The sequence below is a fragment of the Neomonachus schauinslandi genome, chromosome 2 (assembly GCF_002201575.2).
Source record: "Neomonachus schauinslandi chromosome 2, ASM220157v2, whole genome shotgun sequence".
Taxonomy (NCBI): domain Eukaryota; kingdom Metazoa; phylum Chordata; class Mammalia; order Carnivora; family Phocidae; genus Neomonachus; species Neomonachus schauinslandi.
In genome coordinates, this window is record NC_058404.1 from 136,727,904 (window position 1) to 136,755,219 (window position 27,316).

At 41.1% G+C, this 27,316-nt stretch overlaps 1 protein-coding gene across 1 annotated transcript; it reads left to right on the forward strand.

Moving 5' to 3' along the window:
- Positions 1 to 26,569, forward strand: LOC110591558 (placenta associated 8). Its single transcript, XM_021702481.1, has 6 exons — positions 1 to 52; positions 10,477 to 10,523; positions 14,615 to 14,756; positions 16,838 to 16,962; positions 22,488 to 22,603; positions 26,352 to 26,569. The coding sequence occupies exons 3-5, from the start codon at positions 14,645 to 14,647 to the stop codon at positions 22,590 to 22,592; spliced, it is 342 nt and encodes a 113-aa protein (XP_021558156.1). The 5' UTR covers positions 1 to 52; positions 10,477 to 10,523; positions 14,615 to 14,644; the 3' UTR covers positions 22,593 to 22,603; positions 26,352 to 26,569.
- The last annotated feature ends 747 nt before the right edge of the window (positions 26,570 to 27,316 follow it).

A 27,316-nucleotide genomic window follows, 5' to 3' on the forward strand; every position in this document is an offset into this window, starting at 1 on the left:
GATACTTTCCCAAGCCACTAAACACTTCCTGCTCAGAACCTATTTCTTAACTGTAAGTACTTTGAAATTAAGTGATTGTTTAAAAGCTTATCTTAGCACTGGGGGGGGGAGGGAGGAAGAAAAGGTTTTTGGGGGGTTTTTTTTCTTTTTTTAAAGGGTTTGATTTCTTTATTTCCAGCTGAAAGACCAATGTTTTCTTACCTAATTGCTTTAAATTCAGTCAAATTCAACAAGAATGTGCCAAGCATGAGTCAGATGCCATGCTTTTCAAAGTAGTGTAGCCTTGAATCTTTATCAACTACTGTTTCCAGCAGAAAACACACATCAGGTATTATATTTACTAACTGGATCATTAATTTCATTCCTTATATTAATACATATGCATGCTTACTTGTGCTGGTCTAATTTCTTTGTGCTTTGAAATAGGAAATGGGATTTTTGGATTTAGCTAATGAATCATGAGAATCTTTGAATTTTCAGTATGAAAGTAAGAAAACAGATTGGAATGTTACAAAATTAAATTCTGGTGCTTCATTTATATGCATAGAGGTATTACCCTTCTCACCTATCATTATATTTTTACTTTTGATAGCTTAGGAGATGAGAGATCATGAAATGAAAATGTTTCAAGTAAAGTGAAAAAAATCGGGCTGCCTGGCTGGCTTATTCGGTGGAGTGTGCGACTCTTGATCTCAGGGTTGTGAGTTCCAACCTCATGTTGGGTGTAGAGATTACCTAAAAATAAAAATCTTTTTAAAAAAGTGAAAAAAGGGTGCCTGGGTGGCTCAGTTGGTTGGGCGACTGCCTTCGGCTCAGGTCATGATCCTGAAGTCCCTGGATCGAGTCCCGCATCGGACTCCCTGCTCGGCAGGGAGTCTGCTTCTTCCTCTGACCCTCCCCCCTCTCATGTGCTCTCTCTCTCTCTCAAATAAATAAATAAAATATTTTTTTAAAAGTGAAAAAAATCCAAATTTAGCATCAGTAAACACTAGAAAGAAGAGGAAAATCTAAGTAATACATTTAGTACCTGGATTGATTAATAATAATATAATATAGTAATACATTAATGTAATACACTAATACTATTGGTTAATATTAATAAAGACAGGCTGTTCTTCTCAAGAGTGAGGTGTTCCAAGGCAGGGGAGACAGGTGTAAGGTTAGTTGTAACTAACACTAATTGGTGCAATTAGGATGTTTAAAATGTGAGCAGAATTCTGCAAGGTTTCCTGGCATTGAGGCCATTCCATGAAAGGAACCTTCTGGAGAAAGGAGTTGTAGTCTCTCTTCGAAACTGGTGCACCAAGATTCCCATTTCAGTTCCTCCTGTCTCCATTTCTTTTTTCTTTTTCCTGAGTGGAATTTTCCATCACTCTCGGCTCCTGTGGGAACAAAGATGGCAGCAAACAAAACAGCTAGGTTGTCACTTAGTGATGGGCAGAGCCGCTGGCCTCAAGAGGGAACTACAGATATCCCCTTCGTCCCTACCAAATGTAACACAATGCTTTTACATGCATTGGCTGCCCAACAAATGTTTGCTGAATTAGACCAGATCTGTAGTTGTTTGTAACAGAAGAGAAATGACAAAGCCCAGGGCGTGGGTGACAAAGTGTGCTCTGCAAAGCCATTGGCACTGGGTTCTGCACTGGCAGCCAGCAAAGGAAGGAGCAGGGCTGGTTCAGCCTGTGCTCCTCAGGCAAGCTGGAGGCACCAGCATGGGCTGTATCTGCCTGGAGAAAGGGTAGGATTGTTCTAATTCTCACCAAGCTGTGTTTACACGAAAGGGCGACCTTTCTCTTCTCGGCACAACAGCACTTTCTGGCTTCGGAGCAGCAGCTTGAGGGTGCTCGGGACAGATTCCTGCAGCCCAGCCCAGCCCACCTAAATAACCATTTTGGAGCATGGTGCCTGGGAATCTACCTCGTAAACAAGCTCTCCACGTGTTTTTTACGCTAAGTAAGGCTTGAGGACCACTGATGTTGGGAGACAGGCTTGTAGATCAGGTCTCCGAAATCCTTAGCGTCTCTACTGGACTTTGATTTCAGGGAAGTGGAGCTGCAGATGAGTGTATTTGCTTTCTCCTCTCGGTTTTATGACTATCAAGGAGGTATTTCCTGGAGTAAGAAATCTCATGTGGGAGTTTACAAAGCCCTTTTCCAAATAAGCTAAATTAGTCAGATGAAAGTGTAGGACCGTGGTTCCCTCCAGTGCTGCTCTTCTGGGCTGTGTTGGACAGAGCAACCTTCCCCGCTCCTGCAGGCAACCTTCATTAGAGATGAACTTCCTTCCAATAACAAGAGAAATCTCTTGGGGCCCGCACTCTCTGCTCAGCTATGCGTGCTGAAAGGTCCACGTTAGCACCTGGGTCCCCACAGTTTTCATATTCAAAAGAAGAAGTCAAAAGTAGTGAAAGAAACAGAAACCTAAAACTGACTGTTGGGCTGAAGACTGTTTAAGTCACTAAACTGAGAGAGTAAATTTCTGTACAAATGAAGCGGCCGTCAGCGTAGGGATATTTTGGATGAAGCTGCTTGCAACGGTATGAATATTCAGATTGGACTCCAAAGGCCCTCGGAGAATGCCCGGGTCTCCCGCCGCTCTCAGGGCTAACAGGAACCAGTTTGAATTCACAAGTACACATAGCATATACTGAGTGAAGACAGTCAGGGGAAGGAAAGGGCAATTCTATAACTGCAGACAAGTTTTTATTCTGAAATCTTCAAATTGCTCTTATATTTAAAATCATAGCGTAGACTTCTTGAAAGATAAGCAAACGGGCGCCTGGGTGGCCCTGTGAGTTAAACCGCCAACTCTTAATTTCGGCTCAGGTCATGATCTCAGGGTCTTGAGATGGAGCCCCCCATCCGGCTCTGCGCCGGGCATGGAGGCTGCTTAAGATTCTCTCTCACCCTCTCGCTCTGCCCCTCCCCGCACTCGCTCTCTCTCTAAAATAAATAAAGTCTTTAAAAATATATATTTCTTTTTAAAAAATGAAGAAAAATAAGCTAGTTACATGAACATGTTTTTACTCTGAGAGATATTGTGGAAATAATCTATTCATTTAGCTGGTATTTATTGAATGACAGTTGTGTGCTCAGCATCGGCTAGCCTGGAAAAAAAAATACAAGCAGCTATAGGATAATCAGCATAACCCCTTTACAATTTTTTTAATCTCCGTGGACTTATTGTTTCCAAAATGGGTATTTCCTGTGTTGATAAAAAAAAAGAAATGTGTTAACTGTAATTGCTTAGACAATATACGAATAGCCTTTCATATTTTTTTTCTAATATTTGATCGTTAAAAGGAAATGCAAAAGAAAACGTGGAATTTCTTTTAGTATTTCCTGCAAAATGCCTCTTCTTCCCAGGCCCTAAATGTAGGAAGCTATCACCCAAAAATATGGCTTCTATCGTTGGGATACAGGGAAAAACTGGGTCCTAGTACTCTGCTAGTCTAAAAGGGTCCTGTGAAGAAGGGCCATTGCTTCAATGGGCACTAGCGGGCGTCGGATGTACACCACCTCTGACTGGCGTCATGCATTGCTTCAGCAAGATGGGAATAAGAGAACGCGGGCGTGGGAACGTTAGTGGGCACCTACTGTGTGCCAGGCCCTGTACCAAACTTTCGAGATACATCAGCGAAAATAGCCCACAGAATTCCCTGCCCTTGCGGAGCTTCCATTCCAGACTGGAGGCTTACTTTTCCCAAAGTCAAGCTAATTATTGCGAAAGGAGTGAGCACCAGAAAGGAAATAATCGAAATTTCTTTACTTCCTTTTTCATGAGATTGACAGAACGAATTTGTTCGGAGAGCTGTGGTTGCTGCCTGTTAAGATAAAAACCGGGCATGTGCACCAAAAGTAGAATCTAGGGCGCACCTAATAGGTGTTAAAATCAGTGAGATGTGTTAGTTTCTCTCGGTCTTACTTCCCGATCAGAAGTAAGCTGGTCAGCCCAGAGCAGTTGATGAAAACTTTGCTAAGTTTATGTAAATGCCTGGTGAGACTGGGTGGGTGCGGCGGCGGAGGGGAGCGGCCGGCTGCCAGCGCGGGACACCGCTGGTGGACCTGTCCCAGCCCCCGGCTCCCTGCTCCTGACGCCGGGTCCTGCCGCTCGGGGAATGCCCAGCCGCTGTCGTCCTGGCGCGTCCACCCCCGCCGCGCGGGCTTCGGCCAGTGCGTCGAGTCCGGCCGGAGGGAGCAGCGGGTCCCAGCCTCGCGGCCCGGTGGGGCAGACGCCTGGAGCGGCCGGCCCCGGACTGCGGTCGACCCTACCCCTGGGCTGTGTGCGGGTCGCCCTGGACAATTCGGAGGCCCCCGGGTCTGGTCCCGGCAGGGGACACAGCCGGGTACATAACCAAAGGTAGCGGGAGGGAGAACGTGGGTACCCGGTGGAAAACACCTTCAGCGCCCAGCTGCGGCTGGCAGTCACCATCCCTGGTGGCGAGGGGTGAGACCCCGTGAGAAGCACACCCCACCCTCCAGGCGTCAGTGCTGAAGCCCGCCTGCCCTCGAATCCGGGAAGGCCGCCTCCGCCTTGGGCCGCGACTGCGAGCAGGTGGGCCGTCTGCCCTAAAAGGAAAATCAGAGGCTGGGCAGGGAGGGTTTGGCAGCTTGGTTCCGCCTGACACCGACCGGCTCCCTTCTCGGCCGCCGGCTGGCCGCCGACAGCCAGCAGCAAGTTCACTGAATTCCATCACCTCGAGATAGACACCTCCTCCCCACGTAGACACCCACAAACAAGGCACGCTCGGAATGAGCAGCCCCACTGATTTTGTGTTCACTTACTACAGCACTCCTTCACGTTGTTTTCTTTGACATCCACGATGGTTAGCCTCTCCTGTATTTGTCAGACGGCAGTAAAAGGCCGTTTGGGTATATTTAAGAGAGCAAAAATCAAAACTAAAAACTACTTAAATGTATCTTTATAAAAAGGCAAACCTAATAAGTTTAAAATAAGCTTCAACTACTCTGGATGGAGTTCATGGTATTTTATACAGAAAAAGAAAAAGAGAAATTCTTTAAGATAGTTCCTAAGAATAAGGGGGAAATTTAAAAATTTTTATAATGGCTATATTTACATTATGCACAGATTGTTTTTGTATTTTTCACTCTAAATCCTACGGGGCTCCCCTCTTCCCATATTCTTTTTTATGTTTTGTTTTGTTATTTTTTAATAATTTTGACTTGTGAAAAATGCTGCAAAAATAGCACACAGACAGATCATAACCAATGTTGACCAGGATATGCAGGAGAGCCCTCACATGAAATGCAGCCGTTTTGGAAAACAGTTTGAAACGAGTCTTCAGAATGTTACACATGGCGTTGGTGGTACATCAAGGAGGTGAGCATCCTCCTTCCAACATGCTAAGCGTGGAGCTACCATTTTGATCCACAAATCCGACTTCTAGCCATATATCCAGGAGAAATGAAAATAAATGTCCACACAAAAACCTGTACACAAATAGTAACCAGAGCATTATTCGTTAATAACCAAAAAGGACAAACAACCTAAATGTCCATCAACTAATGAATGGATAAACACAAAATGGTATATCCACATAAAGGAATATTATTCAGCAGTAAAAAAGTACTGATCCATACTAGAACATAGATGAACCTTGAAAACATTATGCTAACTGAAGGAAGTCAGTCACAAAAGACTACACACAGTCTTCTGTATCCCCAGGGACATGTTTTAAGACTCCCAGTGGATGCCTGAAACTGCAAATAGTACCAAACCCTACATATGCTATGTTTTTTTCTTACACATACATACCTATCATAAAGTGTAATTTACAAATTAGGCATAGTAAGAGATTAACAACAACAATAATAAAATAGAGCAATTATGACCATATACTGTAATAAAAGTTATGTGAACATGGTCTCTCAAAATGTTATATCTACTCACCCTTCCTGAGATGATAAAGTGAGGCGAATGACATAGGCATTGTGACAGCTCTAGGCATAGACCAGTCTTGACCATACGTCAGATGGAAGATGCTCCGCTTCCAGAGCTCGGTTGACCGTGGGTAGCTGAAGCCACAGATGAGGAGGACTACTGTATTGTACGTTTCCATTTATGTGAAATGTCTAGAATAAGCAAACCAAGAGAGACAGATTAGAGACTGTTTGGAGCTGGGGGAGGCGAGAGGACGTGGGGAGTTACTGCTAATGGTTATGGGTATTTTTTAAGGGGTGTGTGATAAAAATCTTCTAAAATTAGATTATGGTGATGGCTGTGCAACTATGGATATACTAAAATTGCTCAAGTATATATTTTAAATGAGTGAATTTTACAGCCTGTAAAATATATCTCAATAAAGCTACTTTTTTAAAGTACACAGTATCCCTATGTACCCTTCACTCAGCTTTCCTGATTCTTCATGTAAATTACATGACCATAGTGTAAATATTGAAACCAGGAAATTAATGTTGATAAACTATTAACTAATTAACTGACAGATCTTATTCAGATTTTACAAGTTGTCCCACTAATGCCTCAGGGAAGAGAAGAGCAGTCCTTGGCCCTGGGGAGCTGGACTGGTCTTGCCAGCACGGCGTCGGTGTGGCTACTTGCTGGCCTGGCACTTACACTGGGTCTTTTTTTTTTTTTTCTTGTCTTTTTGGAGATATAATTGACATCTAATATTATATTAGTTTCAGGTGTACAACGTAATGATTTGAAATTTGTATATATTGTGAAATGTTCACCACAATAAGCCTAATGAACATATCACCACACATTTCAAAGTTTTTTTGATGAGAACTTCTAAGATTTATCTCAACAACTTCCAAATATACAATACAATAGTATTGACTATAATCACCATGCAGTGCAATACATCCCCAGCACTTATTTTGTAGATGAAAGTTTGTACCTTTTGATCACCTTCACCCATTTCTCCCACGCCCCGCCCCTCATCTCTGCAACCACCAATCTGTTCTCCGTATCTGTGAGGTTGGTTTGGTTGGTTGGTTGGTTGGTTTTAGACCCCACAAACAAGGGAGATCATGCAGCATTTGTCTTCCTCTGTCTGACTTATTTCACTGAGCACAGTACCCTCAAGGTCCATCCATGCTGTTGCTCACACTAGGTCCTGAGGTTCTTCTCTTATACATAAAGAATTTCACAGAGCATCAACATCAGATAAAGCTAGTCTGTGACCATGATGGATCAAGATAAAAGCACTGACACTCCATAATCATATTTGGACATATATTTGAACTTTAAACATTATCCAAGCCACAACATACCAAACAGCGTCCTTTCCTGGCTAATATGAGTGATTGCTGCTGCAGCACCTCTTGCAGGATTAACCTTGCTCTCATCAGTGCTCCCTGTAGAGAGGGTCTATTAATAGACCCAGTCATAGAACTGTATTCCACTTTCTGGGCCACCTCCATTTCCTTGATCCTCCTCCAAATCTACCCAACCGAAAAGTGTTCTCTAATACCCTGTCACTGAAATTCCCCGCAGTCCCCATGGTGTGCCTTCTCCCCTGCTATAATACATAATACACCTGACTTGCTCAACTGTAGTTGTGTTCTTCATGGTCTCTGATTGGAGAGCATTGACAGCTCCTTTTCTGTTCCAGGATTCAACTCAGGATCCCATATTGAATTTGGTCACCATGTCTCCTTAGTCTCCTTCCATCTTGAATATTTCCTCTGTTTTCATTCGTCTTTCATGATCCTGACACTCTTTACTGGCCAGATATATTGTAGAATCCTCCTCCTTTTGTTTTGTCTGATACTTTCTTTTTTTTTTTTTTAAGACTTTATTTATTTATTTGACAGAGAGAGACACAGCGAGAGAGGGAACACAAGCAGGGGAGTGGGAGAGGGAGAAGCAGGCCTCCCGCGGAGCAGGGAGCCCGATGTGGGGCTCGATTCCCAGGACCCTGGGATCATGACCTGAGCCGAAGGCAGACGCTTAACGACTGAGCCACCCAGGCGCCCCTGTCTGATACTTTCTTATGAGTGGATTCTGAGTACGTATTTTTGGTAAAATAACACAGAAGTGATGTTGTGTCCTTCAGCGCATGACAATAAACAAATACATGAGCATCCATCTATAAGCCTTGCCTTCAACAAATATCACTGTGGTGGCGCCTGGGTGGCTCAGTCAGTTGAGTGTCCTACTCTTGATTTCTGCTCGGGTCATGATCTCAGGGTCGTGAGATCAAGCCCTTCGTCGGGCTCCATGATTGGCGTGGAGTCTGCTTGTGATTCTCACTGCCTCTGCCCCTCCCCCCTCAAAATATATCAATAAAATCTTAAAAAAAAAAAACAATTATCACTGTGGTGTTTGCCAAATGGTGGTCTTGTATCTCCATCATTCTTTGTACATTCATTAATGGGGATTCTCTCATAAAAAAGCACTATACCTGGGACGCCTGGGTGGCTCAGTCGGTTAAGCATCTGCCTTCGGCTCAGGTCATGATCCCAGGGTCCTGGGATCGAGTCCCACATCAGGCTCCCTGCTCCGTGGGGAGCCTGCTTCTCCCTCTGCCTCTGCCTCTCTCTCTCTCTCTCTCTCTCATGAATAAATAAAATCTTTAAAAAAAAAAAGCACTATACCTTTCCCCTCATTTTAAAATTTGTTATTTTATTTACATCAGTATGGAATTATGGATAGTTACATTGGTTTATGAGTTATAACCCATTATTAACATTATTTTGTTGCTCAAATTGTCCTGGTTTGGCCACTGTGAGAACCGTCAGATGGGCTCTGAGGTCCTGTCTCTAATCCATTCTTGAGCCGTTTTTGACCTTTTGGTCCTGAAACAAGAGGTTCCAGGCTTTTCTTGTACTTTCCCTGCCCCAGCCCTGGAATCAGCCATTTCTCCAATGAACTCTGGCTCCCTTTTATTGGAAAATGGCATTTCAAAACCACGATTTGGGCACAAGGTATATTCAGTGATACTGGGCTTTTGTTGCTTCTAGGTCCTCTCAGTGGGTGGAGCTAGGAAATATAATTATGTATACACACATATCTATCTGTGTGTGTGTGTGTGTAAATAATCATGAGTTTGTACCTCTGATTCCAATCCAACAGCACAGGATTCATACCAGCCCTCCTCCTTCCCTTATTTGTAATTTCTTTCTCTGACAGTAAAAAAACCTCAATCTCATTATCCACAATATATTTATTTGTTCAAGCCTAGCGTGTATATATATATATAAAGAAGTTTCAGAATTGCTAACCCATACTCTTGTGAAAAACCAGTTTATAACTAAGGTATAATATTTGTTCTTTTTGTCTTTAGCCTTACATTACATAGTCAAAACACTGCTTTCTGAAGTTATTATGGTTAACTTTTTCTTCCTCACTCACTTCAGCATGTTTCTAATATTAATTGTAATACAATTAGGTTAATTTGTCACTGTTTATATTGCCTATGGGATTCCTTCCACATTCTGGTTGACTTTAATTGTCCATTTGTGTGTTGACTTAATGTGTGACATATTAGCATGATTTAGAGGAAGAGCCATACAAAAAGGTACACTTGAGGTGTCAGCCCATCCCTACCATTCCATTTCCATTCTCCCATTCTTTTCACCCCACTTACTCTGAACATAACACATTTGTTCATTTCTGGTTTATTCTTTCTGTAATTCTTATTGTATATGTATGTTTTCTTATATCCCTTTATTTCTCACATAAAGGATATCAGACAGCACATACTCTTTTGTCCATGGCTTTTTTCACTTAGTATATCCTGGAAATCATTCTATATCAGTTTATAGAGATTTTCCTCATTTTTTTCTTTTGATAGCTGCATAATGCTCTGTTGTATGGATGTACTGTTAAAAAATTTCAACTGAGTAAAATTTAAAGATCTTATTGGCTTTATTCAATGATTATGAATCAGGCAGCACCCAATTTTCTAACAGATAGAAAGGAGCTCTAAGGAGCTGTACAGAATGAAAGACTTTTATAGACAGAAGGGAGCAGGAACAAGGCACTTATACTAGACAAAAAAGCAAATAAATGGTTATGGCAAGGGAGTGCCTGGGTGGCTCAGTTGGTTAAGCGACTGCCTTCGGCTCAGGTCATGATCCTGGAGTCCCGGGATCAAGTCCCGCATCGGGCTCCCTGCTCAGCAGGGAGTCTGCTTCTCCCTCTGACCCTCCTCCCTCTCATGCTCTCTGTCTCTCTCTCTCAAATAAATAAAAATAAAATCTTTAAAAAAAAATGGTTATGGCAAGGTCACTTTTCTTTAGAGGTTGGTAGGGGTCTATCTGGCAGATTACCTAACAAGTGCAGATTAGCAATTCCTGACTGACTGGTTTAAGATTCCATTTCTGGGAGGGCTGAAACTAAGTCTCGGTGTGGCCACATGGGGTTTAGCATAAGTGGCTCCATTTCAGGCCTGCTGTCTTGTTTCTAACAGTACCATAGTTTATTCAACCACTCTCCCATATATATGAATAACCTCAGGCATATATATTTTTTACATTGTTACAGCTATATCTTCAGGATAATTTCTAGAAGTGAGATTACTGGATCAAATGGTAAGTGCATATGTAGTTATCTTAGGTATTGTCAAAGTTCCTTCCAAAATGGTGTATTGTCACCAGCAAAACTTGAGTGCCTGTTTCTTCAAAGCCTCGCCAAAAGAATGCATTGCATGCTTTTTAATTTTTGCCAATCTGACAGGTATTTACCTTGCATTTCTTTAACTTTGAGTGAATTTGACCATCTTTTTGATATATATCTTTTAAGGGTCATTTTTATGTCTTTTTTAGTGAATTATCTGTTCCTGCCTTTTTACTATTTTCTCAAACTTGGGGCTTTTAAATGTCTCTCATTTTAGAGTCTTCTTTAAATACTTAATGTAGGGGCACCTGGGTGGCTCAGTCGGTTGGGCAGCCAACTCCTGATTTCCACTCAGGTCATGATCCTGGGGTCCTCGGTTCAAGCCCCACACCAGGCTCCCTGCTCATCTGGGAGTTGGCTTGAGGATTCTTTTTCTCTCCCTCTGCCCCTCCCACTGCTCATGTACTCTCTCTCTATATATATAAAATAAATAAATAAGCTTTTAAAAAAATAAAATAAATGAATAATTGCAAATTTTGTACTCTGAGATACTTATAATCATTTTATTAAAACTTTAAAAATGTGTGGTGTTTGCATACTATACCCACTAATGGGAAGGGAAATACCTAGAGCTACTTTCTTTTTTTTTTTTTTTTAAGATTTTGTTTATTTATTTGACAGAGAGATAGAGAGCACAAGTAGGCAGAGCGGCAGGCAGAGCGGCAGGCAGAGGGCAAGGGAGAAGCAGACTCCCCGCTGAGCAAGGAGCCTGACACCGGGCTCGATTCCAGGACTCTGGGATCATGACCTGAGCCGAAGGCAGACGCTTAACCAACTGAGCCACCCGAGCGCCCCCTAGAGCTACTTTCTGATAGTGATGATGTTCAACAGAAACAGAACATTTTTAAGCTTTTCCTGCTTTCTAAAAAAAAAATTTAAACTAGTTTGTCCTCATCCAAAATAACTGAGCATTTATTTCATGAGACTGTTTGCCAAGATTCAGGGGACCATCTGTGAGTGTGGACCTGGATGATTTATAATTAGCTATGGTGAAGCTTGGGCAGATTTAGACATGTTTGAACCATTCCTGCATGATACACTTTCAGTTGTGCAGAGAAATATCGAAGACATTACCCTGCTTTTAAAACTATTCCTGGTCTCCTATACTGTGCTCTCTTCTTGTTCAAGGGAACTAGCAAACTAGCTAAGTGTTAACTAAGTCATGAGATCTGTAAAGAAACAAGCTTATTCGAGAAATAGAAAAGTGTAAAATGATATGGAACAACTGAGGTACTTTGCCTGTTTTTGGACCTGCTCTCTCTATGCAGAAAATCATATAAAAAAGGCAAATAGTATGACAATGCCTGAGGATCTCAAGGCACTGTATTTTCAACTTTAGCATGTGTGTGTGTGTGTGTGTGTGCTTTTCAAAACATGTCCTGAATTCTGAAGTGGAAATGTATTACATCCCAGTGCCCAGCACACTGTAAGAAAATCAAGCGTATTTTAAGCACTTAATTCAATGAGGCAATACCTTTATGAGCGTAACATTGAGCTTGTTGCTAAAAGAATAAATATGAAAAGAGGGTTCCAGGTCTCAAGGAGACCCAACAAACCAGTGGCAATGCCACACTGTACTAAGTGCTGTGATGGAGTGGGAGTCCAAAGCTAAGAGACAAAGGGAGGAAATGGGGCTGTGGAATGAGCCTGAAGAGGATTTGAATTCCACAGTTCGCTTAAACTCCGAGTGTCCATTTCTTTATCAACTCAATAAAGATAATAGTTTCTACTTTGCTGGGCTATTGTAAGATTAAGTGGACAATGTGAGTCTAGCACAATGTCTGACATAGAGTAGAATCTCAGTGACTATTAGCTGATATTATTGCCAACAAACGTATATGGAATTCATCATATTTCCTTACTACACTTTTGTACGTGATAGCCACTCTCCCTTATATTTATCTGATTCTTTATTGTTCATTAAACTCATCCCCAGACTATATCTCATTTAATACTCTCAATAGGGCATCTGGGTGGCTCAGTTGGTTAAGCGTGTGCCTTCGGCTCAGGTCGTGATCCTAGGGTCCTGGGATTGAGCCCCGAGTCGGACTCCCTGCTCAGCGGGGAGTCTGCTTCTCCCTCTCCCTCTGCCTGCTTGTGTTTCTCTCTCTCTGTCAAATAAATAAAATCTTGAAAAAAAAAAACACTCTCAAAAAACATGTGAGGTGGTTAGGTCAGAAACCACTTTCATGTTACAGACTAATAAATGGAAACTTAAATGACTGGACTGGTAAGTGACTAGTCCAAGATCACAGAGTTTAAGAAATCAGGATTTGAGCAAAGATACTCTCACTCCAAATCTAATCCACATTCTATGACCCCACCTTGCCTCTCCTGATAGAAATTAGGGTTAACCTCACAAAACGGACTTCATAATACACTGCTGAGACATACTATCAGGACTTGCCCCAAAATATGTCAAAGGGCCTCCAAGCCAGCACTGAGAGGAGGACACGGGCCCCAGGTAAATTTGAAGTGAAGAACTTGGATACAAAAAGATTGGAGAGGACTGCTGTGATATTGTGGTTTATAATAAGAAATATATGTATGGTTTTCATCCCTGTTCATGGCACAGAACTTCTAAAATCTTTGGAATCTCTTAACTGTAGATAAGAGCGATAAAGGTGTTCTTTTATTTATACCAAGCCCCTCTCAACTACCGAGGAGTTTATCCTAAAGAAGTGATTTTTGGAAAGCCCTTGAGGATGGGGCTGGTTGCCAGGGGAACCAACCTTGTGATTAGAGGGTTGGAACTTTCAACCCCACCTCCCAGACTCCCAGGAGGCCAGAGGAGGGCTGAAGATTGACTTCAGTTGCCAATGGCCAATGGTTTAATCAATGATGCCTAATGCAATAAAGCCCCAAAAGAATGGGGTTCAGGGAGCTTTTGGGTTAGGGAGCCAGCAGGGTGGCAACCCCAAATTCCACATGTTCTGAACTTATGTATCTCATCATCTGTTCATTTGAATCCTTTGATTTCCTTTGTAAAATAGCAATAACCTAGTAAGTAAACTGTTAAACTGTTTTCTGGAGTTCTGTGAGTCACTCTAATTAATTGAAGGAGGGGTCATGGGAACCTTCAGTCTATAGCTGGTAAGTCAGAAGCACAGGTGACAACCTGGGCTTCTAATTGCTGTCCACAGTGGAGAAGTAGGAGCAATCTCATGGGACTGAGCCCTTAACCTGTGGGATCTGAAGCTATCTCCTGTAGACAAGGGTCAGAATTGAGTCGGATTGTAGGACACTCCAGCTGTTATTGCAGAATTGCTTGGTGTGGGAAATACTACCACATATTTGGTGGGCAGTAGTGAAGTAGACTATTTTGTGGGTAAACAGAAAACAGAGGAGGTTTTTTGTTTTTGTTTTACAACTGCTCATCAGAAATAAATCCAAAACAAAAGGGAACCTATAAAAGGAGCAAGAGGGGAAAGGTGTGTGTTTGCACAAAAGCTCAGGATGGTGCAATTTTAAAGAAGCCTGTTTTCTGCAATTCACTACTGCTGACAACTATAACAAGTTGGTCATTGGCTCCTCTGTCTTGTGTGGATACTAGGTACCTGTCTAAAAACAGTACCAATAACCCGGTTTTGCTCCCTTACTCCAAGAGAAGCCATTGTTCCATTGACCAGTTCAGTGAATTCCCTCCCCCAGGAGCCTCTGTCTTAGGAGGAGTAGAGATAAAAATTACGTTCTTCAAAGATCAGCAAGCAGGGGCACCTGGGTGGCTCAGATGGTTGGGCGGCTGCCTTTGGCTCAGGTCATGACTTCTGGGTCCTAGGATCGAGCCCCTGCGTCGGGCTCTGCTCAATGGGGAGTCTGCTTCTCCCTCTTCCTCTCTCCTCCACTCCTGCTCTCTCTGTCTCTCAAATGAAAAAATAAAATCTAAAAAGAAAGATCAGCAAGCAACTTAATCTAAATTGTCCCACTTGCCTGTGAAGCAAAATGCCTCAAAACAGGTTTCCATGAGCAACCTGGAGTCTACTTACACCAACTTTTTCCTTTTCAGACCACGGCCATTTAAGAGCCTACATCGAAAATGCAAGCTCAGTCACCGGTGGTCATTGTGACTCAGCCTGGATGTGGTCCCGTGGCTCAAACCTCCAACTGGCAGACAGGCATGTGTGACTGCTTCAGCGACTGTGGAGTCTGTAAGTGCTGGGAAATGCCCCCGTAATTGCCGTGGAGGAGAAGCACCAAAGGCCAAAGCTTTCCCTCATTCCTCCCTTATGGTGTAGTAAAGGTTCCCAGCCTATTACAGGGCACCTGGCATGTCAGGCAATGAATGGTAAGTGAAGAAAAAAGGCTTGTGCTGATTATAGCTAATTTTTCTCCAGCACATCAATCAATAGTCTTACTCCTAAGATAAGTCCTGGAATTAAGATGATAGTAACAAAGCTGATGATTCTCACAACCAATGGGTCTGGCCTAATGATTATAAATAGACCATACATTAAAATAAAAGAGACATTTCCATTGATTTAAAAAAAGAAAAAGAAAAAAGACTGTTCTTACATATGTAAACTCATTACTTTAGAGTTACATTGTGCCCGGCACACAAGACATAGTATTCATCCATGGTTTCAACGGGAGTTCAGCAAAGAACTATTTAAATTTATACATTTAGGTTTTTATGTAGCTGAGAATAAAGAATTCTAAAGGCAGTCAGCTTCTCATCAGGAAAAGAATCTCTAACTCTGCTTTGTTTCCTTTTTGTGAGATCTCTCCAAATAAAGTTGGGGAAAGTAAGTTCAGGGATGGGATGGAGGGTGTCAGAGAGGACCAAGGAGCTTCGTGCTCAACACCAAACAAGAAACAAACTTGCCTAGAAAAAAATTTGCTTTGAGGTTTACTTGCCTGCCTCAAGTCCACAGAGTGTCCTGAGACAAGGAAAGAAAATACATTAACCTTTAACTTACCAGTGAAATTGAAATTTGGAATCAAGTTGATCCCTGAGCAACATAGGTTTGAACTGTACTGGTCCACTTATATGCAGATTTTTTTTTAACAGTCCAGCACTATAAAAGTATTTTCTCTTCCTTATGCTTTTCCTAACATTTTCTTTTCTCCAGCTTACTTTATTGTGAGAATACAGTATATGATACATATAACATACAAAACATGGATTAATAAACTGTTTATGTTATCCATAAGGCTTCCGGTAAATGGTAAGCTACTAGTACTTAAGTTGGGGGGGAATCAAAAGTTACACACAGATTTTTTGATTGCGCAGGTGGTCGGTGCGCCCAAACCCCCACATTGTCCAAAGGTCAACTGTACATTAAAAAGCACAGAGAGAAAAAATTACCTAGAAAATGGAACGATGGGTTTGTTCATTGGCTCTCATTGTCTTACTGGATGACCTGGGGTGATGATTTACACATCTCAAGATATTAGTTCAACGTCTGCAAATCTTAGTAATACTAAGACTGACTACATTACTAAAACCCTCTAAAGATGAATAGTTTAATCCTCCAGCCCTTTGCATTGTCACTCAATTAAGTGAATTACAAGTTTTAATATAAGCTTAATTGCTTCATGGCAGTACTCCTTAATTGCAGCCCTGACCAAATCATTCTCCCTTCTTAAAATATTTCAGTGGTTCCTCATGACTTTCATGACCAACTCCACGCACTCATTCGTCATCCAGTCCCCAACCTGCCTCACCCTCTAGCTTTACCCCCATCCAATCTAGCCACACTGAATGAACACCAGCCATTGCCAAGACATGCCAAGTGATCTCAGAGACGCTCGGCTCCCTTTTGTCTGCCTGCCAAATTCTACTCATCTGTCAATATTCCGCTCAAGCAGCATATCCTTCCCAGAGCTTTTTGAGGCCTCATTTCTGTGGGTGACCTCTTGACATCTTGAGGAGATTTCCATTGGAGAATTTTTCATTTTATTATCTGACTGCCCTCCTAGACAGAGGCAACCAGTTCTGGGGACAATCTCTGGAACATGGCTAGGTCTCAGTGAGGCATTCAATAGATGAAGGAAGGCAGGGCTACAAAAAGGATGCATACTTGCCAAGGTGTGGTGATTCCTGAAATGACCGGGTGGGGAGAAGGGAGAAGCTGATGTAATGCCGAGCAAAAGCATTGTGGATGGCCTTGGCAGCAGGATGTGTGGCAAAGGCCCCATGATTGGGACTGCTGTTTGTGAAAGCAAACTAGCTTCCAAAGGTGACAGGAACAGAGTGGAGTAACTCGTGCCTCTGGCTTCATGTGTCCAGGTCTCTGTGGCACATTTTGTTTCATGTGCCTTGCATGTCAAGTTGCAGCTGACATGAATGAATGCTGTCTCTGTGGGACATCCGTTGCAATGAGGACCCTCTACCGGACCCGATATGGCATCCCTGTGAGTCTCTTACCACACTGTATCAGTCAAACATGCCCCCACTTTCAAAATCATCGTTTTAAACCTGCAAACCATTTGATGGTGTCCATCACCTGAATCTGATTGGTAGGTCTTTCCTAGCACGTGCAATTTTGTATTCGGTTGCTGTAGCAATAGGTCCCCCTGGTTATGTGACCTCCTTCTAGGTTTCTGTCAAAGACCTTAGAACATAGGCAACTCTCGGGGCGCCTGGGTGGCTCAGTTGGTTAAGCGACTGCCTTCAGCTCAGGTCATGATCCTGGAGTCCCGGGATCGAGTCCCGCATTGGGCTCCCTGCTCAGCGAGGAGCCTGCTTCTCCCTTTGACCCTCCCCCCTCTCATGTACTCTCTCTCATTCTCGCTCTCTCAAATAAATAAATAAAATCTTTTAAATAAAAAAAAAAGAACATAGGCAACTCTCATATTTGCACTGTGTATCATACAATGGGCGGGGATTATTCAGAATCTAGTATGCCCCAAGTACATGACAGAGGACACCTCACTGAATCCTCACACCCTCCCTGGAAAGTGAGTAGGTCCACATTGTACAGATGAGGACTTTAAAGTTTTAAGGGGTGGAGTAACTCGCCCAAAAACACGCACTAGAAGTAGAAGTTGTCAATATTCAACCCTGTCTTTCCATGAACGCACGTTCCGATACGTCGCAAGCTGCACTTCATGTGACAGGAGCTTGCGTCCATCAGGACTCACCAGGGAAACACAACCAAAAAGAGATATAGATGACACAGACATAGGTAAATATAGACCCATCTGAAAAGAGACGTTAAAGAATAGGTTCATGTGATTGTGAGCGTTGGCAAGTCCAAAAATGCAGAGTAGGCTGGCAGGCTGGGAAGAGTTGTCGCTCGGGTCTGAAGGCAGCCTGCCAGCAGAATCTCTTCTTGCTCTGGGGAGGTCAGTCTTTTCCTAGTAAGACCTTCAACGGATTGGATGAAGCCTACCCACATTACAGAGGATAATCTACTTCGCTCAGCATCCACTGATTTAAATGTTACTCTCATCTAAAAAGTCTTCAAAGAAACATCTAGAATATATGGGTACCATGGCCTAGCCAAGTTGGCACATAAAATTAAGCACGACAGGGAACAAATAAATAGGCAGAATATATCAGGAGCTTATTTTATTCCACTGAAATTATTTTATTTTTTCATTTAAAGATATTTCTTAGTTCTTTAATTACAAAAATAATACATGCTATATACCTAATTTTATGCCAAATTCAAACACAGAATTATGGAAAGTAAAAAGTGAAAATCTAACCCCTTTATACACAATTCCACTACTCAGCTATAAACTCTATTAATAATTTGGTATGCACTCTTTCAGGTTTTTTCTATGCCTATAAGGTATACAGATATAGATTAGATGGAGCTCTAGCTATGGATGTAGACATATGGGGCTTGAGGTTTGCAGGGCTCTTTTGATTTGTGTTTATCTTTTAAAATGGGGTCATACTATACTGCAACTTGGTTTTTTTTTCCACGTGACATTTGGTAGACCCCTTTTGTGTCTGTAATACAGATCCTTTTTAATGTGTTCATAGTATTCCACCATACAGATAATTTACTTAATCACTTCCTTACTGATGAAAGGTTAAATAGTATTGTAGATTAAATCGTTGCTAGGACATAAAATTCTGTATATGCACTGGTACTTTTGTACAATAGTGCCCGAGATTAGAGTGATAGATCACAGTGTATGCACATTCAAAATTTGAAAGATACCATCAAATACCCCTCCAAAAGGATTATATCAATTTATAATCCATTAACACTATATGTGTGTCCCATATTGGGTAATATTTTTTATGTTGACAATCAGAGAGGGAAAATGATATTTGATTGTTGTTTTGGTTTAAGTTTTATTAGTTAAGATCAAACAACTTTTTAAAACTATTTTGTCCCTGGGGCGCCTGGGTGGCTCAGTCAGTTAAGTGGCTGCCTTCGGCTCGGGTCATGATCTCAGAGTCCTGGGATCGAGTCCTGCATCGGGCTCCCTGCTCAGCGGGAAGGCTGCTTCTCCCTCTTCCTCTGCCTGCCACTCCCTCTGCTTGTGCTCTCTCTCTCTGGCAAATAAATAAAATCTTTAAAAAAAAACCAAACTATTTTGTCCCTTTGCATGGCTTCTATAAATTATCCGTACATATCCTTTGTTCATTGTTTTACTGGGTTGTTTGCCTTTTCTTATTGATTTGTGGGAGCTCTTTATTTAATTGTGCTATATTGGGACACCTGGTTGACTCATTTGGTTAAGCGTCTGCCTTCGGTTCAGGTCATGATCCCAGGGTCCTGGGATTGAGTCCCGCATCGGGCTCCCTGCTCCGCGGGAAGCCTGCTTCTCCCTCTGCCTGTTGCTCCCCCTGCTTGTGTTCTTGCTCTCTCTCTTTCTCTGACAAATAAATAAATAAAATCTTTTAAAAAATAAAAAAAAAATTGTGGCTATATTGTTTAACACGAAAGTTATCAAGTTTTTTAAAGGTTTAGTCCATAATCAGTTTTTCTAAATGCTTTTCAGGTATTTGAAAAATGAATTAACAGTCTGAAAGTAAAACTTTACTTGGTTTTAACAAAATTTAAAAGATTGGAGGGCAGAGGAAGAAATAAGGCATTCTAAAGACCTTATTTTGTATGACATTGACAAATATAATTTTTTCTATTTTTAAAAAAACCTTATTGATATACAATTGACTTACAATAAGCTCTATATATTTAAAGTGTATAATTTGTTAAGTTTATATACCCGGGATATATACCCATGAAACTATCCTCACAGTCAAGGTAGTGAACATATTAATCTCCTCCAAAAGTTACTCACACCTGTTTGTAATTCTTCCCTCTTTCCCCTCCTTACTTCCCCAACTAATGTTTCCTGTCACTATAGTTTGCATTTTCTGCAGTTTTATAGGATAGAACTGTCCAGTCTGTACTCCTTTATCTAGCTTCTTTTAATCAGTATAATTATTGTGAGATCCATCCAAGTTGTTAAGTGTTCTTAACACAATAAATTCGGGGAAAAAGAAAATATTTAGATGGCAAATAAGCACATAAAAAGATGTTCAACATCATTAGTCATCATTAGAGAAATGCAAATGAAAACCGCAATAAGATACCACTATTCAACTATGGGAATGGCTAAAATTAATCAGACTAAACCACACCAAGTGTTGCCAGATATGGAGGAACCGAAACTCTCATGCAATGCTGGTGGGAATGTAAAATGCAGTTTCTTAAAAAGTTAAATGCATCTACCATTTGACCCAGGCATTCTACTCCTAGATATTTGCCCAAAGAAATATATATCCATACCAAGACTTGTATCAAATGTTCAGAGCGGTTTTGCTTGTAACAGCCCCAAACTAAAAACAATCCAGATATCCGCCAGCTGGTTAATGGATAAACGAAGTGTGAAATATCCATAAAATGGAATACTACCCAGTAATAAAAAGGAATGAATTACTGATACACACAAAAACCTGGATGAATCTCAAGATGAATAGAATTTTAAATTGTGGGTGAAAAATGAAGGGTCCTCACTAATTGGATAAAAATTTGTTGTGGGACATCTCTAGGGAATAAAAGCAATCAGGAAAGACCTATGCAACAACAAGAAGAGAAGAAGTTTAAAAAAAAAAAAAAAGCAGGGGGATTGTATGGGGATGCCTGGGTGGCTCAGTTGGTTAAGCGGCTGCCTTCGGCTCAGGTCATGATCTCAGGGTCCCGGGATCGAGCCCTGCATCAGGCTCCCAGCTCAGCGGGAAGCCTGCTTCTCCCTCTCCCTCTGCCTGCCACTCCCCCTGCTTGAGCTCTCTCTCTCAAATAAATAAAATAAAATAATCAGTGAATACCAAACATAAAACAATTTGGCTATCTCATGAGTGAGATCAATTTAGATTTCTCTGATGTGCCAAAATGTCTTTACCCTTTATTCTCTCTTCCAGTGTGTCTGTGTTAAGTCTTAGGGAGTCTGATCTCTTAGAAGATAGGTGAAGAACTGCCCCCACCTACCCCCGTCCTCTCCTAGGACCCCAAAGCCCACCCCAGGGTCCTCTGTTAAATTCACCTGCCTGCTGTATCCTGGGGCAAAGCCACAGCTTGGCAATGCGGGGCTGGCCCGGCTGCTCAGGCAGTCTTCAGTGAACCTCCTGCCTTCCATTCCCCAGCCTGTTCGTCCTCCTTTCTGAGTTCCAGGTTTTTGAGTTCGGGATTAATCAAATGCCCTGCCCATGACCCCGTTAGAGGTTTCTGCATCCCTAGCTCTGTTCTACTTTCTCCATCAGTGTAATCCCGTCTGCTCCCAATTTCCAAAAAACTGCTCAAAATTCCTGGCCCACTAAATGACCCCATTCCTGTTTTCTAGTATAGCTTTAATTTACTTACCAAAGCTCTGCAAGCACATAGCTTAATTTTAGATTATCTAATTATTGTTAAGAAGGGTAGCAGTCCACAAACTTCTCTCTCCTACCACCTTCTCCCCAGAGCTCTGTAGGTATTTTCCTCCATATTTCCAAATCATAGACTTGTATTGCTACTTTTTGAGTTTTCCATTTGGAGCATTGTCTATAGACCTCCCACTATAAACGATGAGAATTTAGTTCTGTTTTGTTCTCCTTCCCCACCACAAACATGCACCCTCTCCCCACCCCACTTCTTCCAAAAAGGTATATGTAATTTGGGTTAAATCCATATTTGGTACTTACATTATGAGACCTATGTGCTCTTCTGAGTTGAGTCAGGTAGTGAACTATGATTGCTTTTCCACTAAACTTTGTTTTTCCTGTATACAAATACAAAACTTTGTATTCCTTGGTCTTAATAATTCTTGGTGTTTTAATTAGTAATTTTCCACTTTCTTATGAGTCATTTTCCACTTACTTTAACCCCCAAACTCTCCCAGTTTTCTAAGTCTCTTTCCAACATATTCAACATATCAGACATTCTACCATTTTTATCTTCTCAATGAAATCACTCCCTGACCTACAATTACCCTTGGAACTAATTGCTCTTCATTTGTGGTGCTTAACTCTCTTGCCCTGGGATCTCCTTCACCATTACCCTGGAGATGCCATTAGCTTCTCTCCTGTGTTAGGCTCCTGTTTCTTATATCCCACATCTTCCTCTTTCTTGGTTTCCTCCCTCATTGCGGGTGGAGATATCCTCTAATAGCTTCCTGAGATAGGGAAGGGGTGTGGAAGAAAAGAATTTTGAGGTTTTACTTTCTGAAACTCTCTGTTTTTCCCTCATACTGACAGTTTTGTTGATTGGTATCTTCTATATTCAATATTACAAAGTATAGGAAAACATTTAATGTCATAAAAAGAGGAGTTATATGGAAAAATCAATTAACATTTTCCTAAATGTATCCATCCAAACTCTGAATTCAACAGATCAGTTCCTTCTGCTTGTCTTCAAAATGTCTTAAAAATCCGTAAGTCTTAATTTCCAAACAGGTGGATTTTAAATTTCTATTTCTTTTGTATTTTCAAACAGGGATCCATTTGCGATGACTATATGGTGACGCTTTGCTGTCCTCACTGTTCTCTTTGCCAAATCAAGAGAGACATCAACAGAAGGAGAGCCATGCGTACTTTCTAAAAAAACTAATGGTAGGTCCCAGAATCTGGGTTTTGTTTGAAACACAATAAGGGCTTTGTAAATTATGCATTATTTTGAGTAATAATTTAAAATAACAATTCCTTAAGTCTCTCAAATGTTATCTTAATATAAAGATTGATTTTGGTTTCTTCTTATGAAGAAGATAGCTGCATTACGTTGCTTGGGCTGCCATAACAATTTACCATAGCCTGGGTGGCTTGCACAATAAGAATTTATTTCTCACAGTTATGAAGGCTGGGAAGGTCAAGATCAAAGTGTGGGCCAATTCAGTTCCTGTGAGGGCTCTCCTTCCTAGATTACAGATGGCTACCTTTTCACTGTGTCTTCAAATGGTGGAGAGAGAGTAAACTCGGGTCTCTCTTCTTATGAAGACAGTAATCCCTTAGTGGGGGGCTCATCTTCATGACCTTATTTCAAACCTAATTATATCCCAAAGGCTCTTCCTCCTTATACCCTCACAGTGGGGGTTAGGGTTTCAACATATGAGTTTTGCAGGGGGCACAGTCATTCAGTCTACAACAATTAGCTTTATAATTTGAAACCATATTTTAGTAAATAAAGGGATGGTGACTTTTCTAGACTTCTCAGAATTCTCTTTATCCATTAATGAGGCACTTACCACTTGTAAAATGTCAGGGTGTGGTGAGATACAAAAGAAGTAGAAAACATGCCCCCTACTAAGACAATCAAATCGACAAAAGAAATTGGCAAATAACTATAAAGTAGTAGAGCAAATGAAAATGACATGTTATGTAATATTTGAATTGATTGCAGCATAAAGCATCTCAAGAATGAGGGAAGATTATACAGGAAAATCCTATTGAAAAAAGTGAACTCTGAAAGTGGTGGATATAGAATATTTGGAAATGTTATATAGAATCTGAACTTCTGAAAATCAATCAAATCATTTCTAACTAATTTTTCCAGTATTCTCAGAATTAGCTATTAAGTAGAAATAAACATGATTTTGTCAGTCTCCTATAGAATTTATCCTGAGTATGGGAAGGAAGCATTAATTTTTCCATTCTTTGTAATATGCCACTTACTTTTTCAAGTGAATGAGAACCCTGCATAGGTTAACAAATATCATTTGTGGAGGATATATTTTAAAATGTCATTTATTTAGCAAATAATGTATCAAGTACCCAGTCCTATGCAGGACAATGCTAGGTGCTGTGGGGAACAGAGAAGAGAAGATTAGGCAGCCTTTAAATAAAATGTCGGGTTGACTAATGCCGTTAGACCAAGTGCTATTTTATGCTCAGAGGAAGAACAGATAATATTCTGTGAGATGTGTAAATGAAAGTTTCTTGAAAGAAGTGGTTTTTTCCTCTAAAGAGGAAGTGACTATCAAGGTCACAACAGGAAATAGATGGCACTCAAATTGTAATAATACAAAGATTTAATGAAGACCACTCACAAAACAGGCGTGGGTGGGAGGTCTAGGGAAATGACAGGGAGGGTCCCAGAGCAACCTAGACTAGCAACAGTTGAACTGTTAACCACCTCTGGGCCTCAGGGAGGGGAGGAGGGAGCAGTTACCAGAATCCCAAAGGAGTGAGCTCTGAGAAGGAGAAGGCTGCCCTGAAAGGACTGGTAACTTCTCACTAGAAGGACAGGAGCAGCCTGGGGCAACCTCACAGGAAGTAGGCAAGAGGAAAAGTACCCTGATATCACTTTCCCAAGTCCTTCTAGGCTTCCCACTGTTTGAACCCACTGGTTGGCAGCGGGCAGGAAAGTGTTGCTATAGTCTATAGGTCAGCCTCCCAGGACACACAGCAGGGCAAACAAGGATGGAAATGGATCAGATAGGGCAAACATAAGATCTCAGACATGAGATGTGACTTTAATTAATAGAAATGGATATTGCTTCTAATCAGCAAGAACATTAGTGAAACTATAGAAGCAGAAAAAAAGGAAAAACATCTTTACGAGCTTAGGTCCTTCCAACTTGGCAGGAACATATAAGTAGGAAAATAATGAGAAAAGAAAGACTTTAAAAGTGAGTTGGGGCCATGGCATGCAATATAATGAAATTAGGCTAATGATTTGGCCTTCTATTTGGCAAGCAGTGGGGAGTTATTGTAGGCTTTATGTAAGGGAGTAACATAAATAGAGCTATACTTTAGAAGAATTAATCTGAGAGTGGTATATAGCACAGACTGGACAGGATGAAGTCAGAAGCAAAGATGAAGAGTTAAACCAGTTCAGCCCTGTTTATTTAAATAAATACATGAGACAAGTTGGATAAAATATATATCCACACATACATAATGAATCCTGACATCTGAACTTATTTTTTTTAATCTCAGAGAAATTATCTTACTGAATCTTTGAATTGGTTTTAAGTAAAATACCTTGGTGATCCTGACTCTGGTGCATCACCTTGAACACGACATTATTCATCAACGGTGAAACTTTAGATACACAAATACCTGAAGTGGGAGAATCAAGAGACAAAGATCAAAGAATAACATGATTTACGTTAAAAATAGGTTGAGGTGCACCTGGGTGGCTCAGTCAGTTAAGCCTCTGACTTCAGCTCAGGTCATGATCTCAGGGTCCTGGGATCCAGCCTGGTGTTGGACTTCCCCTCCCTCAGTGGGGAGTCCGCTTGTCTCTTTCTCTTGGGCCCTCCCCATGCTGGTGCTCTCTCTGTCTCTCTCTCAAATAAATAAATTTAAAAAAATAAATAGGTTGAAAGAAAGGGACATAGGAACCAGCAGAAAAAGCTCCAAATTGTGAACACTGGAACACTTGGAGCAACAAAGTAATTTTAGATTATAAATGGAATTTTTAGAAAAGATTATAACCAAAATAAAATATCTGTGAGTCCATACTTATATAAATACATGATTAAACAAACAAATAAACACATGGAAGAGAAGAGACAAATCTTCCAGAAGTACAGAAGAATTCCAAAAAATGTATGCATGTATTCCTCCCTCAAGGAGATGGAGCATAACTGCCCACCCCTTAAGAGTGAGTTTGTACAGTGATGTCCTTTCCAAGAGTATAGTATGAAAAGGGGAGAAAAAGGGTAAATCTTTATAGTGGAGAAACCTGACAAGACAATTTCAGCCAGGTGACCAAAGGGAACCTCATCAGTTGTAGGTATTCTGCAAAACCTGACCAGTAGTCGTCAAAACTGTCAAGGTCATCACAAACATGGAAAGTCTGAGAAACAATCACAGTGTAGAGGAACCTATGGAAACTTGATGACTAAATGTAATGTGTTATCCTGGATGGGACCCCGGGACGGAAAAAAGACATGAGGTAAAAACTGAGAAATCGAACTAAAGTATATGCTTTGATTAATAATATGATGTATCGGGCGCCTGGGTGGCTCAGTTGGTTGAGCGACTGCCTTCGGCTCAGGTCATGATCCTGGAGTCCCAGGATCGAGTCCCGCATCGGGCTCCCTGCTCGGCAGGGAGTCTGCTTCTCCCTCTGCCCCTCCCCCCTCTCATGTGCTCTCTCTCATTCTCTCTCTCTGAAATAAATAAATAAAATCTTAAAAAAAAATAATATGATGTATCAACATTGGTTCATTGGTTGTAACAAACCTACCTTAGTAAGATGTTAACTGAGGGAAATTGGTGCAGGGTATATGGGAACTCTCTGTACTATCTTTGCAATTTTTCTGTAAACCTACAATGATTCTAAAATTTAAAGTTTATTGAAAATAAAAACATAGATTAAGAAAATTCAAAACTCTTCTTTGTGTGTCCCTCATAGGTGAAAAGCTCTTATTGAAGCAACTAAAGTTAGCAGACACCCTTCAGCTTGAGTCCTCCTCTGCGTTTTGCAACTGAAATATGATGGATCTGTTTAAGCACAATCGATGGGGTAAAAAAAATGGAATTTTGATGTATTTTAAATGAATGTTTTCCCTTAGTTTTGCAAAATGGTCCAGCTTAGTTTCTCCTTGCTTTCATATTATTAAATTTTCTGGCTTATGAATTTTGTGTTACATTTGGCATGTAAACAAAATAAAAGATTTTACTAACAAGATTCTTTACGCTTCTTTTGTTCTCAATGTCTTTATGTCATTAATTTTAAGGGTCAGTCTCATACTTTTGTTCTGATAATTTGGTTTCTGCACAGGAAATTTTGGTCCACGGCAACTCAGTTCTCTTTCATCTAAGAACTTGGAAACAGAAAAAAAGACTACAGATAACTATTATAAGACACTTATAATACTAATTTAGCTAATACTTTTGCTCCTTATTATCTATAAGGATTATTAATGCTGACAAAGTAACAACACAATATGCCCTGCTTCCTAGCTGCATACCTGACAGGTTTGTTGTGTTGATACTCTTTCTCTTCTCAATACGAAGTATCAGGACAAGTAATAAAAATTCAGTGCTAAAATTCAGTATGACCCAGTTTTGATGAAATATTGGTGATAAATGCACGATGCAACATTTTTTTCACATTTATTATTCTATGTGTTCCACATGCATCATTTTGCCCTGATGAAAATCTCACTCCCCAGTTTCCTTTGGTTCTCTTCCTACCCTTGAATCCATTTCATTTGTTGGGATGGGGTAAAGGGGAGGCAAAACCACTGGATAGGTTTATTGGGAAGTTTCAGGGAGAGCAAATATAAAAGCCCCTGGACCTTACTAGGCACTGAGCAAACTTGAGTGCTCTACCGCTTCTTTTCCTTGCCTCGTGGATTTAGATGCTTTGCAAGG